This window comes from Macaca thibetana, chromosome 20 (assembly GCF_024542745.1).
Source record: "Macaca thibetana thibetana isolate TM-01 chromosome 20, ASM2454274v1, whole genome shotgun sequence".
NCBI lineage: Eukaryota > Metazoa > Chordata > Mammalia > Primates > Cercopithecidae > Macaca > Macaca thibetana.
The window spans coordinates 24201263-24219391 of record NC_065597.1 but is presented as its reverse complement, the minus strand read 5'-3'; the positions used below and the strand labels follow the sequence as shown (position 1 = coordinate 24219391).

At 48.2% G+C, this 18129-nt stretch overlaps 1 protein-coding gene across 3 annotated transcripts in view; it reads left to right on the top strand.

Annotated features, from left to right (window-relative positions):
• Positions 1-18129, top strand: part of PKD1L2 (polycystin 1 like 2) — a 107213-nt gene that overhangs the window by 14923 nt on the left and 74161 nt on the right. For 2 of the 3 annotated variants that reach the window (XM_050773190.1, XM_050773192.1), the window contains exons 6-10: positions 4165-4385; positions 7864-8268; positions 11577-11654; positions 15641-15690; positions 17713-17830. In XM_050773190.1, coding sequence (XP_050629147.1) covers positions 4165-4385; positions 7864-8268; positions 11577-11654; positions 15641-15690; positions 17713-17830 — 872 coding nt within the window. Of the gene's footprint in view, positions 1-4155; positions 4386-7863; positions 8269-11576; positions 11655-15640; positions 15691-17712; positions 17831-18129 lie in introns of all 3 variants that reach the window. The other variant, XM_050773191.1, reaches the window with a different exon arrangement.

Below are 18129 nucleotides of genomic sequence, written 5' to 3'. Positions count from 1 at the left end.
CCGGGTTCAAGCGATTCTCCTGCCTCAGCCTCCCAAGTAGCTAGAACTACAAGCTAGAACTACAAGTGCCACCATGCCTGGCTAATATTTGTAGTTTTAGTAGGTTCAGGGTTTTCACCATGTTGGCTAGGTTGGTCTCGAACCTCTAACCACAGGTGATCTACCTGCCTTGGCCTCCCAAAGTGCTGGTAGTACAGGTGTGAGCCACCGCAGCCAGCCCCCTGTCACATTTATGTTCGTGGCTGCCTTGAATGTTTTGTGGTGTCAAATGAGAAACCATACACAGTGATGCTTTGGGGGCAAATGTCTGGGTGATACAAATACCTATGCCATTGTTCTGTGGGTTTCTTCCTGATTGCTACGAGCTTAGAAAGAAAACAACAGATTGTAAGTTACACAGTCTTTCAGTCCCTAAATCTTGTACAACTTGAATTTAGCATAAGTCAAAATTGCCTACATGCAGCCCCACTATGACTCACAGCTACATAGGACTTTTCAGTGATAAATAGTGGCTTAGAACAGAAGCAAATGGGACCAAATGTGAAAGTTCGTTAAGTCTGGATGGAGAATCCATGGATGGTTGTTGTATTACTCTCTGGAAGTTTTTGTGCGATTAAAATCTAAGACACAATGAGCACTGTTTTACATTTGCAATCTCTCTGGGCATTAACTCTAAGCAAGAATCACTGGCATTTTTTTCTCTTTCAAAGGAAATAGATGGTGGCATCCCCTCCACCATTGCCCCACCAAAATAATCCATTTTCCTTTACATTAAAGATTAATTGGACCTTGAAACTACCCACCCACTTTTTTTGGGGGGCAGGTGGGCGGAGTCTCGCTCTGTCACCCAGGCTGGAGTGCAGTGGGATGATCTCAGCTCACTGCAACCTCCGCCTCCCAGGTTCAAGCGATTCTCCTGCCTCAGCCTCCCAAGTAGCTAGGACAACAGGCACATACCACCACGCCCAGCTAATTTTTTGTATTTTTAGTAGAGATGGGATTTTGCCATGTTGTCCAGGCTGGTCTTGAACTCCTGACCTCAGGTGATCTGCCCACCTTGGCTTTTCAAAGTGCTGGGATTACAGGCATGACCCACTGCGCCTAGTCATCACCCACCTTTTAAAAATCATTTTTATAAACACTGGGAAATGCCTGTCTGACGCCTTCTTATCAATACTAGCAGCCACAGAACTCAGTTTATGATATGGAAAATAGCACGAATTTTGATTTTTGAATATACAGAAGCCTCATTTTTTGGTGTAAATATCACTGTGCTTTTCTCTTATGTGTTAGTACGGCCTCCTACTTTTTCTTAACTCCTCAGTAGTCTAAGAGGTGAGATTTTAAAATCAAACCTTTCGTATGCATTGTAGATAAATAATAAGAGCTTCTGGGAAGAATTGCATTGTATAGAAGTCAAAAGACTTCTCTCTTAGAAGCTCCTTTTCACCTTGCCTTATATTCGTTTGCATGGAGGGCTTTTTTGTTTCTCTGTTTGTCATGGAAAATTTTCCACATCTCTGAAATTGTATTATAGGCCTTACAGAACAATTTGCATGTGGTGAAATCTGTGCGAATCCAGCGTTGGTTAGCTAAGCGCCACCTACTGGCAAATCTAGGGATTGACATTGTTCTTCCGTTATTAATCGGCCGCTTCTGCACACAGCTGATGTTGGGAGTGCAGAGATTTGTGGGAAACCAATAATCCACAAAACAACACAAGCCTTAGAATGACCTAGAGCTAAAGTCCTCTCTGGGGGAACCAGAATGATAAGACAGGAGCAATGGATCTAGAGAAGAGAGAGTAGCACGGACCCGAAAGCGTGTGGCATATTCAAATAACTGCAAGCACCTCGCCATGCCTGGAGTTCAGGGCTCTGTGGAAAAATGAAAGATGCTGAAAAACTCAGCAGGAGCCGGGTCCTGAAGAGCTGTTGATGCTAGACAGTCTAACGTAGGTGGGGTCTGTCAACTAAAGAAAACTAAAGAAAAATCAAGCTTTTAAAATAAAGTTAGTTTTATTCAGAAGTCTTACTGAGGACCATAGACTGAGGACTGCAGCCCAGGAGGAGTCTTTCAAAGAGGTTCTGCCAGACTGCTCCAAAACGGTGTTTCAGTTCACGACTTCTGTATGGGTTGTGGAGGTTCAGTCCACAGAAAATCACATCAAAGTTTGGGTGCAAGAGTACATCTGCCTCTAGATGACTAAAGTGTATCTTGTTGGCCGGCTTCAGTGGCTCATGCCTGTAATCCCAGCAGTTTGGGAGGCCAAGGTGAGTGGATCACTTGGGGTCAGGAGTTCAAGACCAGCCCGGTCAACATGGTGAAACCCCATCTCTACTAAAAAAAAAAAAAAAAAAAAAAAATAGCTGGACGTGGTGGTGCATGCCTGTATTCCCAGCTATGCAGGAGGCTGATGGAGGAGAATCGCTTGAACCTGGGAGGCGGTGGTTGCAGTGAGCCGAGATCGTTTCACTGTTCTCCAGCCTAGGCAACAGAGGAAGACTGTCTAAAAAAAAAAAAAAAAAAAAAAAAAAAAGAAGAAGAAACTTGTTGTAGATTGCAGAAGCATAATCACTAGCCATCTCAGACATTACCTTTTTGTTTTTGTTTTTGTTTTTGTTTTGAGACAGGGTTTCACTCTGTCACCCAGGCTGGAGTGCAGTGGCACGATATTGGCTCACTGCAAGCTCCGCCTCCCAGGTTCACGCCATTCTCCTGCCACAGTCTCCCGAATAGCTGGGACTACAGTCACCTGCCACCATGCTCGGCTAATTTTTACTTTGTTTTATTTTGGATTTTTAGTAGAGACGGGGTTTCACCGTGTTAGCCAGGATGGTCTCGATCTCCTGACCTTGTGATCCTCCCGCCTCAGCCTCCCAAAGTGCTGGGATTACAGGCATGAGCCACTCTGCCCAGCCAGACAATATCTTATATGTAAGAAAAGGACCAGTCATTTATCTTTTTAGGGATATAGTGACTCAGGCTAGAGACGTGGAAGCAGAGCACTCTATTCTGTTTTGTCCTCAAAGTGTTCTGGAGGGCTGCCTGTCACTGCAAAGTCAAGAGCTTCCTGTGATGATGCTGGCAAACAGAAATAGCACAGGTGTCTCCTTGAGTTTGCTACTTTGTCTCACAGGAACCAGGAAATAGACTCTGATGTGGAGCACGGGAGGGGAGTAGTAAGATGGGCAAGAGGAGAGTTGGACTGGGATGCAGGGGCCACAGAGGCCTTGCTAATCCTGCAGAAACCTCTGAGCTGGCATGGCCCTCAGAGTTGTTTCCAATTGAGGCCAGAGAGCCAGACCATTATAATCGGCATTGAGTACTCGTTGGGTGCAGGATGTCCGTGGGATGGGAGGTAGGCTTGAGCGAGGCAGCTCCCTTTGGCTAAAAGGGACTCCTGTACATGGATTCAGCTGTGAGCCCTCAGCCACAGCTCACAGGTGTACTGGGGGATGCATGCCTCAGGCTTGAAGGGTGGAATCTGGAGGATTCCCGACAGCACCCACTACAGAGGATAACAGGAGGGTTTTCAGGTCAGGAACTACATGGTCTAAGTTGTTACCATTACTGCTAGTACTCACTGGATTTTTTTTTTTTTTTTTTTTTTCTTTTTGAGACAGGGTCTTACTCTGTCGCCCAGGCTGGAATGCAGTGGTGCGATCTCAGCTCACTGCAACCTCCACCTTCTGGGTTCAAGCAATCCTCCTGCCTCAGCCTCCCTAGTACCTGGGATTACAGGTGTGCACCACCACACCTTGTGTTTTTAGTAGAGATGGGGTTTCGCCATGTTGGCCAGGCTGGTCTGAAACTGCTGACCTCAAGCGATCTACCCTCCTCAGCCTCCTGAAGTGCTGGGATTACAGGCGTGAGCCACCACGCCCGGCCAGCCATGCACTTTTAAACAACCAGATCTTGTGAGAACCCACTCACTACCAAGAGAGCAGCACCAGGGGGATGGTGCCAAGCCATTCATGAGAAAACGCCCCTATGAGCCAATCACCTTCCACCAGGCCCCACCTCCAACACTGGGGATTACAATTCAACATGAGATTTGGGCAGGAGCACAGATCTAAACCCTGTCAGTGCATGTGTAAATGCGTGTCTTTGTGTTTCCCCAACGCTGGTCACGTCCCTGACTGTGGCCGGCAGTGTGTCCAGCAATGTGACCCACCAGTTCACATCTCCTGGGGAATTCACCGTGTTTGCTGAATGCACAACCAGTGAGTGGCATGTGACAGCCCACAGGCAAGTGACCGTGCGAGACAAGATGGAGAGGCTCAGTGTGACTGCATGCTCCGGCCTGTCCCAGTCTGGAGCCGGCCCCCTCTGCCAGGCTGTCTTTGGGGATCCTCTGTGGATTCAGGTGGAGCTTGATGGAGGTGAGTCTGCAGAACTGGGCACATCAAGGCAAGTTATAAAATCACTGATTTCCTCCAAATCTGTCCACCTCCCAGGCCTTAATAAGTAGTGGGCCAGGTGCAGTGGCTCAAACCTGTAATTCCAACACTTTGGGAGGCTGAGGCGGGCGAACTGCTTGAGCCCAGAAGTTCAGAACCAGTCTGGGCAACAGGGTGAGATCCCATTTCTATAAAAAGTACAAAAATTAGTCAGGTTTGGTCGCACATGACTGTAGTCCCAGCTACTTGGGTGGCTCAGGTGGGAGGATGGCTTGAATCCGGGAGGTCGAGGCTGCAGTGAGCTGAGATCATGCCGCTGCACGCCAGCCAGGACATCAGAGTGAGACCCTGTTTAAAAAAAATTAAAGAGTAACAAGGATCACCTACCGAGTTCTTTTTTTTGAGTTTTGCTCTTATTGCCCAGGTGGAGTGCAATGGCGCAATCTCAGCTCACTGCAACCTCCACCTCCTGGGTTCAAGTGATTCCCCTGCCTCAGCCTCCCAAGTAGCTGGGATTACAAGCATGCGCCACCACACCTGGCTAATTTTTTGTATTTACTAGAGACGGGGTTTCACCATGTTGGTCAGGCTGATCTCAAACTCCTGACCTCAGATGATCCACCTGCCTTGGCCTCCCAAGGTGCTGGGATTATAGGCGTGAACCACTATGCCTGGCCGAGTTCATTTTTAAACTAGCATTTATTCATTTATTTAGCACCTAGTGTGTGCCAGGCACTGTTCTCAGTGCTTTGCATAAACTTGCCTACTCATTACATACTAGTATTATCTTCATTTTACAGATGAAGAAATGAAGACACAGAAAGGTTAAAACATTTGCCCAGAGTCGGAAGGCTAGTAAGCTAGTGAGCGCTCCCAGCCTTCCAAAGGCCCTTCTTTGCATCCCTGTAGAACCGAACTTCCAAGTCACTTCCTGTTGGGCATTTGATTAGGATGAGGTGGCACTGGGACTACTACCAACTGGGCCTGAGCCCATCTCGGTGCAGCCAGCATCGACTAGCTGGGCACACAATCAAGTTGCCCCTGGCCAAGGCCAGTATTCAGCTGCACCCACTGGTATAGCCATGCCAGCTGTTATGGCTGGGGTCCATTCTGACTGGTCACAGTGTGTTTTTTGATTGGTCACAGAGACTGCTCTAATTGATTGTCATGTCCATTCTGATTGGTCACAGTGTCTATTTTTTTTTTTTTTGAGATAGAGTCTTGCTCTGTCATCCAGGCTGGAGTGCAGTGGTGTGATCTCGGCTCACTGCAACTTCCACCACCCAAGTTGAAGTGACTCAGCCTCCTGGGTAGCTGGGACTACAGGTGTGTGCCACCATGCCTAGTTATTTTATTTTATTTTTTTGTACTTTTTTTGTATTTTAGTAGAGATGGGATTTCGCATATTGGCCAGGCTGGTCTCGAACTCCTGACCTGAGTTAAGTTGCCCTCATCTGCCTCCCAAAAGGTTAGAATTGCAGGCGTGAGCCACTGCGCCTGGCCACAGTGGTTTTTTTGTTGTTGTTGTTGTTGTCGTTTGGTTTTTGTTTTGTTTTGTTTGTTTGTTTTTTGTTTTGAGATGGAGTCTCGCTGTGTCCCAGGCTGGAGTGCAGGGGCATGATCTTAGCTCAATGCAACCTCCGCCTCCCGGATTCAAGTGATTCTCCTGCCTCAGTCTCCCTAGTAGCTGGGATTACAGGCACCCACCACCACACCCAGCTAATTTTTGTATTTTTAGTAGAGACAGGGTTTCACCATATTGGCCAAGCTGATCTGGAACTCCTGACCTCATGATCCACCTGCCTTGGCCTCCCAAAGTGCTGGGATTACAGGAATGAGCCACGGCGCCCGGCCTGTGTTTTCTGATTGGTCACAGAGACTGCTGTGATTGGTTGTCATGTCTATTTTGATTGGTCAAGGTGTCCATTCTGATTGGTCACAGTGTCTATTCTGATTGGTCATGGCATCTATTTGTTGGTCGCAGTGTCTATTCTGATTTATCAGAGCATCCATTCTAATTGGTTGGCGCCTATGCAGTGTTGGTTGTTAAATATTTTAAATTATCACCCCTTCTCTCAATAGAGACCCTCTTGGCTAAGACTCATCCTCACCCAAGGCAGCATTTTTCCTGAAGCCCAGGCCCAATTTGAGATCAGAATAGAGGCCTGTTGATGTAAACACGGCAGCACAGAGCTAGTGCAGTGAGCACGTGGCTCGGTTTGACCTCACATCCCACCTGGAGCCCTGTCATAGCAATAGCTATGGAAGCCAAAAATGGAGCTTTAACACAGCGCTCAGGAAACCCCTTCAGTTCTTGTGTGCTTATTGGATGAAGACGGCTCATATGTGCACCTGAGGAAACAAAATAATCTTTCATTTATTTACTCATCCTACTAATATAATTGAGTGCCTACTCTGCCGGGTGTGGGGGAGGCAGCAGTAAATATGAAAGTCAGGGTTCCCATTCTCATAGGGCTTACGTCGTAGTCATCATCATCATCATCATGCAGACAAGAACTATGCTAGCTTGGTTTTCACTGGAAAGAATCCTCATTTGTTGATTTAAGTCAGATTTTAAGAGTCAACCACAATATTTAGCATCCAGTAGAACAACCATCTGCAAACTGCAAGGGAGCCCCCATCTTGCCGTGAATGGGCTGAGTTCTCATGTTGGTGTGCAGGGTTCCGGGCAGTTACCAGTGTAGGTTGAAGGAATGGCTTCACTTGCTCCTGCTTAAAACAAGACCCAAAGCTAATTCTTATGTGTAAAAATTAGCCCCCACTCTTAAGAGATGCTCCCTTTTAGTCCTCCTCCTCCCCCGACCAGGACATCTCTGGCAACTAAATGTGGTAATTTTTTAATTACAAATATTTAGGTTCTCGGGTAAGACATGCGTAGTATAAATAAGTTAGAATATGCAGATGAACAGAGAGGACCCCCAAATGACAAAATCATGGCTGGGCGTGGTGACTCACGCCTGTAATCCTGGTACTTTGGGAGGCTGAGGTGGGCAAATCACGAGGTCAGGAGTTTGAGACCATCCTGGCAACATGGTGAAATCCCATCTCTACTAAATATGCAAAAAATTAGCTGGATGTGGTGGCAGGTGCCTGTAATCCTAGCTACTCGAGAAGCTGAGGCAGGAGAATCGCCTGAACCCAGGAGGCAGAGGTTGCAGTAAGCCAAGATCGCACCACTGCACTTCAGCCCAGGCAACGGTGCCAGACTCTGTCTTTAAAAAAAAAAAAAAAAAGACAAAATCAGTTATTAACCTAATACTCAGGGATAATCACCATTAATATTTGAAGAAAGTGGCACATCCTTACCTATTGCTTTGTATCTGTGTCTGTATCCATGTCTATATCAGAATCAGGCTTCAGACACTGAGTCTGAGCTGCCATAGTATTATCAACTGCATGGTTGTTACCAACATTCTTAAATTTTTCTTACCCCACCTAGGAACAGGAGTGACTTACACTGTGCTTTCGGGTGACATAACCCTGGCCGAGTCCACCGCCCAAAGGGGCTCGCTACCATACAATCTGACCCTGGACACAGAAACCCAGAAACTGATGGGCCCTGGGAGGCACCGCCTGGAGATCCAAGCCACCAGCAGCACCACCTCCTCCGCACTCTCCAGGAACATCACAGTCCACTTGGTGGAGCTGCTGTCAGGGCTGCAAGCCTCCTGGGCTTCTGACCATTTGGAACTTGGACAGGACCTATTGATCAACATCTCAGTGGCTCAGGGCACCCCAGAAGAGCTGACCTTTGAGGTGGCAGGACTCAATGCAACCTTCTCCCACGAGCAAGTGAGCTTTGGAGAGCCATTTGGGATTTACCGCTTGGCTATTCCAGTTGAAGGTACATGGGGTTAGTGGCTCGCCTTCTGGTGCCCCTCCTCTTCCCTTTCTGACTTGGTGCCCAGGGTCCTGCCAGCCAGTTTTCCAGTGTGTCCTGGACATAGATGTAGCTCACAGCACCCTGCCTGGGTCACAAGATAAGGAACAGCCAGGTGTAATCTGCCATCATCGAGTTATCGGTTCTCAACTTTGGCACTTCTGACATTTGGGGCTGGATCATTCCTTGTTACAGTTGGGGGCTGGTACTGAAGGAGTTTTGGCAGCATCCCTGGCTTTTGTTCACTAGATGCTAGTAGCACCAGCACCCCAAGTCATGATGATAAAAATGTCAGACATTGCCAAATGTCCCCTGGGGGAAAAATCACCCCCATTTAGGGCCCCTGTAAGAGACCAGGCATATTCAGATTTCCTCAAACATCTCTAGAGCAGAGTGTGGTTTGGGGAACTGCAGGTGATGCCCTGGGGGAAAGAGGTAAAAATCAGAATGGCAGAGACGGGGATGGAGAGAGGAAGTGTTGCCGACCGCAGGGTCTTAGGCTCTGATGTACTGAAACGCTCACGGACGAGGCTGTGTTCAAACATAAAGGAGGCAGCACTGGAGTGGAGGTTCAGGGGTTGACTCTGCAGAGAGTCCGGCAGGCATTCTTTTTTTTTTTTGGAGACGGCGTCTTGCTCTGTCTCCCAGGCTGGAGTGTAGTCAGTGGCTCAATCTTGACTCGCTGCAACCTCCGCCTCCTGGGTTCAAGCAATTCTCATGCCTCAGCCTCCTAAGCAGCTGGGATTACAGACGTGCACCACCATGCCCAGATAATTTTTTTTTGTATTTTTAGTAGAGAGGAGTTTCACCATTTGGCCAGGCTGGTCTCGAACTCCCAACCTCAGGTGATCCACCCGCCTTGGCCTCCCAAAGTGCTGGGATTACAGGCGTGAGCCCTTGCGCCCAGCCTGTCTTTTTTTTTGAAATGGAGTCTCTCTCTGTCACCCAGGCTGGAGTGCAGTGGCTTGATCTCAGCTCACTGCAACCTTCACCTCCCAGGTTCAAGAGATTCTCCTGCCTCAGCCTCCCCAGTAGCTGAGACTACAGGCATGTACCACCATGCCTGACTAATTATTTTATTTTTAGTGGATATGGGGTTTAACCAAGTTGGCCAGGCTGGTCTTGAACTCCTGACCTCACATGATCTGCCTGCCTCAACCTCCCAAAGTGCTGGGATTACAAGCGTGAGCCACCGCGCCTGGCATTCTTAAAGGAGGTGGGGTGGGAAAAGGGTGACATTTAAGCATGTGGAGGTGGGGAATGTTCAGCGCCTGTGCAGTCTGGTCACATGCTTCTTGATGTGTGGTATATCTCATTAGCATGTTAAAGCTCTGCCCTGGGCATGATTTTTAGTATTATAAGGAGGCAAAGGGTAAAATTGGTCATTTTTCTAGACTTCAGTGCATGCAGGCTATAGGGTTAACTCCCTTGAGTAAGATTTAAGGTGGGAGCTGTTTATTTTCGTTTCCTCGAGGTCTGCAATCAGTGGGCAAGGTACCTTGAGCAAGATTTACGGTGCAACCTCTGGATGATCTGACTGGGGTCTGTGCCTGCCGTGGGCCACTCTCCCCAACCAGCTTGAAGTAGAGTCCTCGATGAGGCAGGGCAGGGGTCCAAGTCCCATCTCTGGTCTATCTCAGAAGTATTTGCAATGATGCTGATGGGAGGACAGACTGGCTGGCACCAGCCAGGGGAGGTGGCCACAGCACCCATTTGCATTTAATCTGTAAGGAACAGAGAGTCCTTGAGGGCCCTGATGAGATCAGCAGGCAGAAATGTGATGAGAATGGCAGAGTCTCCAGCCCATCCAGGACCTGCCCGCAGCTCCCCCTGGATCTCAGAGGTGCGCTAGAAAACAGGTGACACTATGCAGGTGTGGGGTTACAACGCCCTCCGCAAGCAACTCCACAAACCAGATAGCAGAAGGGACCATAGCTTTGAGAAGAAAACCACCGGGGCTTTGCCAGATACCAAGGGTCCAACTTGGAAGAGGGAAAATCTAGAGGCTGCTGCAGCTGGAAAATCACACCATGCATGGGTTATAAGCCAGATGCAGATTTTGCTTTGTCACCTATAAAAATTACTCCTCCCCTGAAAGTCACGGCTGTAAAGGTCGCTTTGCAGGGGAAGTTGATCTCGGTCTGATAAAATCTCCGCATGCCTTGTGACTTTCCCTCTCTGTTAGATGATGAACAGACTTCTCCTGCCCCTGAGGCCAACAGATTTGGATGACGCCAGGGCTGGCGGTGGGTGGAAGGATGGAAGGGGAACAGGACAGGGTAGGGACATTTGCACTTGGTGGTGCCGGCCTGGTTCTTGAGGTTGAGCAAATGTTTGAAGCTGCCTTTTTCTTGAGGAGCTTCTCTGGGTTCTTGGGGCCCCCAGCTGGGCCTTATAGGCCTTTGCTCCTCGGGTGGTGGGGGATGCCTCCCTGTTAGCTGGCCACATGCCCTGGCTCCTTCTCCTTGGCCACCTCCCCTCTCTGTTGGACTCTCCTCATTCTCCCTGCCCTCGTCAGCACCCCTCTCCCCAAGGCACACATCTGGTCCACAGAACATTCTGACCCATTTCTTGGCTGACTCCCAGCCAGATGCAGTTCTTTCCCAGATGTAGAAATGCAGCCCCTTCCTCCTGACGCCTTCCACCCCATGCGTGGTGGCATGAGCCTGTAATCCCAGCTACTCGGGAGGCTGAGGCGGGAGAATTACTTGAGCCTGGGAGGTAGGTGGAGGTTGTGGTGAGCTGAGATTGTGCCACTGCACTCTAGTCTGGATGACAGAGTAAGATCCTGTCTCAAAAATAAAATAAAATAAAATAAAATAAAAAATTCCTTCTCCACTCTCTCCACCCTTCTCACAATACTGCTATGTCTCTCCCTCTTGGGAATCCCCAGTCTTATCTATTGAAAACCTACTTCTCCTTTGGAATTTAGCTCCAGCCTTGGCTCCATCCTGTGAACCATTTCTTTCTCTCCTGAGGTTGAAGCGGCCCCACCCACTGCCCACAGTGCCCCATGCCGATTCCTCCCATGGTTTGGCGTTCACTGTCCTATATGTCTACACATCATAAGGCCCCTGAGGACAAGAACCAAGCTCCTTCATCTCTGTGTCCCCAGAGGCTTGCACCGTGCCTCACATACAGCAGGGATTCATTAAATGCTCAGAGGTGAAATATTTCGTTAGAGGCATCAGCGGACTAGGGAAGCAAGCTGGGAGAGTTTTCTTGGTCAAATTCATGACAACGGCTGTGACTCTGGGTCCTTTGTATTGCAGGTACCTTTCTGGTCACCATGCTGGTGAAGAATGCCTTCTCCAACCTGAGTTTGGAAATCGGGAACATCACTATCACAGGCAAGGTGTTTCTGCAAGGGGGCATAAAACCTTTTACCAGGAGTCCAGGGCATTGCAACTGCTTAGGCTCTAGTGAGGGGCCTTTCCAAACACGGCTCTGAATATGTATCTTGTTCTACAGATGGTTAGAATCCTCTAGTTATTCTAAGGAGGCAATGATGTTTACAGTAAAACATTTAACCACTGATACAGAATTCTAAAACGAGAGTTTGCATTCATTATGATGCTTTAAGCTGCAAGTAACAGAAAGTCCAACCTAAGTAGCTTCAGATTCAGGGCTTTCTCATCTCACATAAGAAGTTGGAGGTAAGCACTTCCAGGGTTGGTTCGGTGGCTCAGCGATGCCAGCAAGAAACCAGGCTCAGTCTATCTTTGTCCTCTGCCATCCTTAGAGCTTTGGGGCTGCCTTAGGCTTGCTGCTCAGGGAATCAAAGTGACTGCTGCAGTTCCAGATATTGCGTGTCAACCCAGCATTATCCAGCAGCGGGAGAAGGGGTTTCCTTGTGTGTACTTCTTTTTATTAGGGGAAAAATCTTTCCCACTCTACATAATCATCACCTCAGATACCATGACCAAAGTAGGGTCATGTCTGCAGCTATAAAGTGCACTGGAAAAGCAGATACCCAGCGTTTTCAGGTTCTGTGGGAGAAGGTGGATTCTGGCTGCCAGGAGGAAGGCTGGGGTAATGGCTGTCGGGGAACTAGCTGACAGTAGCCATCACAGAGGTAGAGATCACTTGAATGTGTTTGCTAGGACAGTTCAAGTAGCAAGGGACAGAAAAGAAGCTCGAACTGGCTTGAGTCAAAAGGAAATTTTATCAGCTCAGAAAATGAAAAGCTGGCTGGTCACCGTGGCTCGTGCCTACAATCCCAGCACTTTGGGAGGCCGAGGTGGTGGATCACTTGAGATCAGAAGTTCGAGACCAGCCTGGCCAATGTGACGAAAACCTGTCTCTACTAAAAATATGAAAATTAGCTGGGCGTGGCGGCACACACCTGTAGTCCCAGCTACTGGGGAGGCTGAGGCAAGGAGAATCGTTTGAGCCTAGGAGGCAGAGGTTGCAGTGAGCCAAGATCATGCCACTGCACTCCAGCCTGGGTGACAATGTGAGATGGTGTCCCCCCCGAAAAGAAAAAAGAAAATGAAAATGAAAAGCCCAGGGAGTGGACCTGTTCTTTTTTTTTTTTTTTTTTTTGAGACGGAGTCTCGCTCTGTCGCCCGGGCTGGAGTGCAGTGGCCGGATCTCAGCTCACTGCAAGCTCCGCCTCCCGGGTTCGGGCCATTCTCCTGTCTCAGCCTCCTGAGTAGCTGGGACTACAGGTGCCCGCCACCTCGCTCGGCTAGTTTTTTTTTTGTATTTTTTAGTAGAGACGGGGTTTCACCGTGTTAGCCAGGATGGTCTCGATCTCCTGACCTAGTGATCCGCCCGTCTCGGCCTCCCAAAGTGCTGGGATTACAGGCTTGAGCCACCGCGCCCGGCCAAGTGGACCTGTTCTTAAACACAGCTGGATGCGTTGCTCAGACAATGTTTTCAGAAACCTGCCTCTCTCCCTCTCTGGTTCAGCGATGGCTTCTTTTGGATTCTCTTTCTGGCAGTAGTAAGATGGCCCCAGGCTTTGATCCTTAACCCCAGAGGAGAAAGAGCACCTCTTGATGGAGATTTCTAGTAGAAGTCCTGAGGCTGCGTCTTGCTGGCTGAAGCTCAGTTCATGGTTTCTCCTGGACCAGCTGCTGAGACCAGGGGAAGTGGCAGTCAGTTTGGCAGGTCACAGTCTCATGCCCACACTGGAGTACAATGTAGGGTCAGCTTCACCCAAACCAAGGCCTGAGAGTTGGGGAGGGATGGTTCTTAGGGAAAATATCACCCAAGATGCTGCTACCAAGGGAGCGAGGCATAGATGCCTGGAAATTCGACAGCCAGATACGGGATTTGAGGCCCAGAAAGTTTGATTGACTTTGCAGAAGTCACACGGCTGATTCATGGCAGGATCAAAGGCAGCAAATATTTCTCCTAATTTTTTCATTCGGGGTGATTGGACTGCCTTCCTTCTTAAGGTTAAGAAAGCCCCCTTTATCTGGCATCTTAGCCTTGATTTGTATAGTTTTACATGCCTGTGGAATTATAGTTGTGTGAATGAGAATTCACTGGGAGAGACTTTTTTAAAGATCAGTGCTACTGATCTTTATATATATATCCTTATATATATATCCAGGGCCTTAGTGAATCACACAAAATAACTGTAAGTTCCTATCTTAATCACTATACTTTAATTAGACATTAATCATTAATATTTCAATATTTTCAGTAGGCCGGGCACAGTGGCTCACGCCTGTAATCCCAACACTTTGGGAGGTCGAAGCGGGTGGATCACTGGGGGTCAGAGGTTCAAGATCAACCTGGGCAACATGGTGAAACCCTGTCTCTACTAAAAATACAAAAATTAGTTGGGTATGGTGGTGCACACCTATAATCCCAGCCACTTAGCAGGCTGAGGCAGGAGAATCGCTTGAACCCGGGAGGTGCAGGTTGCAGTGAACCAAGATCATGCCACTACACTACAGCCTGGGCAACAGAGCTAGACTCCATCTCAAAAATATATATTTTTTCAGAGACATCAATTGATTGTACCTTTTTCCATTGTTTAAACTTGACAGGCTAGCATTCTTTCTAGATGTATAGTTTACAAAGTAATTCTATAAACAGCACTACATTCAGTCTTCCTGGAGCCCTAAGAAAAAGGGATGGCCTCCAGGCATTTTTACAAATGAGGAAACCAAGACTCAGAGAGGATGACTCACCTGCCCAGTTCACATAGCCAATAGGAGGCCAGTAAGAGAATCTGACAGCAGCATAGTGTGTGGTGCCGACTCCACCCACTTGCCAGAGGTGAGCGTGCCCATCTCTCCTCACTCCATATTCAGTAGCATCAGGTTTATAGCTTGGTGGAAATATTTATACCATGGAAATTGACAAACGCTACAAATCAGGGCTCCTCACTCCCACCTCCTTTACTGGTAGTTAAACATTAGCAGTGCAGGCTGGGCCCAGTGGATCATGCCTCTAATCTCAGCACTTTGGGAGGTCGAGATGAGCGGATCACCTGAGGTCAGGAGTTTAAGCCCAGCCTGGCCAACAAGGTGAAATGCTGTCTTTACCAAAAATACAAAAAATTAGCTGGGTGTGGTGGCGGGCACCTGTAATCCCAGCTACTCAGGAGGCTGAGGCAGGAGAATGGCTTGAACCTGGGAGACAGAGGTTGCAGTGAGCCAAGATCATGCCACTGCACTCCAGCCTGAGAGAGAGAGGGAGACTGTGTCTTGAAAACAACAACAACAACAACAACAACAACAACAACAACAACAACACATTAGCAGTGTATAACTGCATCTGTCTGACTCTAAATCTTGTGTTTTATCTGCCCTGGCAGCTGCCTCTATCTCAACTATCAAAGAGGTGTCTTCAGTCCAGCGGTGGACATGATGGCTCACTTTTAATCCATTTCCCTATGACCTGAACATTTGCTATGTTCCCTTAAACCATTTTCTTTTTTCTTTTTTTTTTTTTTTTTGAGGCGGAGTCTCGCTCTGTCGCCCAGGCTGGAGTGCTGTGGCCGGATCTCAGCTCACTGCAAGCTCCGCCTCCCGGGTTCCCGCCATTCTCCTGCCTCAGCCTCCGGAGTAGCTGGGACTACAGGCGCCCGCCACCTCGCCCGGCTAGTTTTTTTTGTATTTTTTAGTAGAGACGGGGTTTCACCGTGTTAGCCAGGATGGTCTCGATCTCCTGACCTCGTGATCCGCCCGTCTCGGCCTCCCAAAGTGCTGGGATTACAGGCTTGAGCCACCGCGCCCGGCCTCCTTAAACCATTTTCAAAGACAGGCTGATGCTCCTGGTGGCATTTTCCACATGACTCTCTGACTCTATCTTTTGGCAACCTTTTATAAGGTTTCCAACCAAAGCTTGATACCCCTTCCCACTGTGTTCACAGCCCCTTCCAGTCTCCAAGAACCATCTGGGATGAATGCTGAAGGAAAGAATGTGAGTATTGTCTTCAAAAAACATTTAACCTGGCCAGGCGCGGTGGCTTACACCTGTAATCCCAGCACTTGGGGAGGCCGAGGTGGGCAGATCACGAGGTCAAGAGATTGAGACCATCCTGGCTAACACAGTGAAACCCCATCTCTACTAAAAATACAAAAAATTAGCCAGGCGTTGTGGCGGGAGCCTGTAGTCCCAGCTAGTCAGGAAGCTGAGGCAGGAGAATGGCGGGAACCTGGGAGGAGGAGCTTGCCGTGAGCCGAGATCGCGCCACTACACTCCAGCCTGGGCAACACGGCAAGACTCGGTCTCAGAAAACAAAAGAAAAAAAAGAAAAAAAAAAGTTTAACCTCACAAGGAAAAGATGTCCAAGCACTCTGTTTTCGTTTTGAGTTTTGGTGTGTTGGTACCAATGGCCAGAGCACTAGGAATCCCTGAGGCGTCTTCCATTTGAAAAGAGGCCTAAAATGACTGAATTCAAACAAAGCAAGTTGTCTAATCACAACAGAGTTAGGTTGTAAATCGATAATAAGCTATCTAGGATATGTAGATATCTGTTAGATATCTTGGCAATTAAACAGCACACTTGTAAAAAAATCAATAGCTCAAGAAGAAATCACAAGGGAAATTAGAAAGTATATCTAACTACATGATAATGACAGCACGACCTATGCAAATTTGTGGAATACAGCTAAAGCAGTGCTCAGAGGAAAATTTATCACTTTTAATGCTTATATTAGAAAGCAGGACAAAAAAGAAAACTGGCCCAAGCTCTTTAGTTTTTATAACAAAGACTGAGTTCAACTCCTTGCTGTTGACGTTGTTCAGGCATGCATTTATTCTATAATGAAGATTTATTGTGCATCTACAGCGTTCAAGGCTAGGTATTAGGGGCTGGAAATGCAATAGTGAATAAGCACATATAGTCCCCGCCTTCATGAAGCTTACTGAGTAATACTAATGAATATATTGGCCAGGTACGGTGACTCATGCCTGTAATCCCAGCACTTTGGGAGGCCCAGATGGGAGGATCACTTGAGCCCAGGAGTTCGAACAACAAAGTGAGACCCTCATCTCTCAAAAAAAAAAAAAAAATTAAAAATTAGCCAGTCATTAAGGTGCATGCCTGTGGTCCCAGCTACTTGGGAGGCTGAGGTGGGAGGATAGTTTGGGCCTGAGAGGTTGAGGCCGCAGTGAGCCATGGCTGTGCCACTGCACTCCAGCCTGGGTAATAGAGTAAGACCCTGTCTCAAAAAAAAAAAAAAAACCAAAACCCCCCCCCCAAAAAAAAAAAAAAACTCCAGCAAACAAATTATCATAGAATTAGGAATTGTGATAAGTACCGAATAAGAACCAATAGGGTGCAGTGATAGCAATGTACAGTGTGGTCTGGCTGATGTAGTCAGACACGGCCTCTCCAGAGGTGACGTGTAAGTGGACACATGAAGATCAGCCAGCCAGCCATGCTGGAAAGCAGAACAAGAGCTTTCTGAGCGGGCAGATCTCAGAGGCAGGCGATGGCCTGAAGCCAGCATGGCTGGAGCCTGGTGGAGGAGAGGGATGTAGGAGATTATGGACACAGAGGCCAGATCACGCGGAGCCTTAGGTGCCAAGGCAAGAAGTTTGGATTTTATTCTCAGGCCATGGGAGGCCACTGGGGGTTGAGTTCCACTGTAGCCCCGTGTTATTTCAGGTCAGGACTTCGGGGCTTGAGCAAGAAGCTCTACAGCCTGAGCTGTTTAACAAGTCCCACCAGAACTTACTCCAGGAACACCCCGTGTTTCTGGAGCCCACACTCAGAATCACATTACTTAGCCAGGGATCCTGAGCAACTGATTCCATGCCCCATGAGGGGAAGGAAGCCGGGGGATTGGCCAGGGTCTGTCTCCACTCCACGCCTTACACTGAGGCTGCTTTTGGTGCAGACTGCTATGGGGTGAAAGGGGGATGCCAACAGCACCCCACAGTGAGCCTGAGCTAACTGTAGTGGGAGTCTCACCAGCTGGCTGCTTTTTTTTGCAGAAAGATAAAGGCGATATGGAGGTGTCTATCCAACCTGGTCCATACGTGGATCCTTTCACGACAGTGACCCTGGACTGGCCGGACAATGACAAGGAATTACGCTTCCAATGGTCATGTGGTAGGTGATGATAGAGTTCTTTTTTTTTTTTTTTTTTTTTTTGAGACAGAGTTTCGCTGCCCAGCCTGGAGTGCAATGGCGCGATCTCGGCTCACTGCAACCTCCGCCTCCTGGGTTCAAGCCATTCTCCTGCCTCAGCCTCCTGAGTAGCTGGGATTATAGGTGCCCACCACCACACCCAGCTAATTTTTGTATTTTTAGTAGAGATAGGGTTTCGCTATGTTGGCCAGGCTGATCTCGAACTCCTGACCTCAGGCGATCCACCTGCCTTGGCCTCCCAAAGTGCTGGAATTACAGAC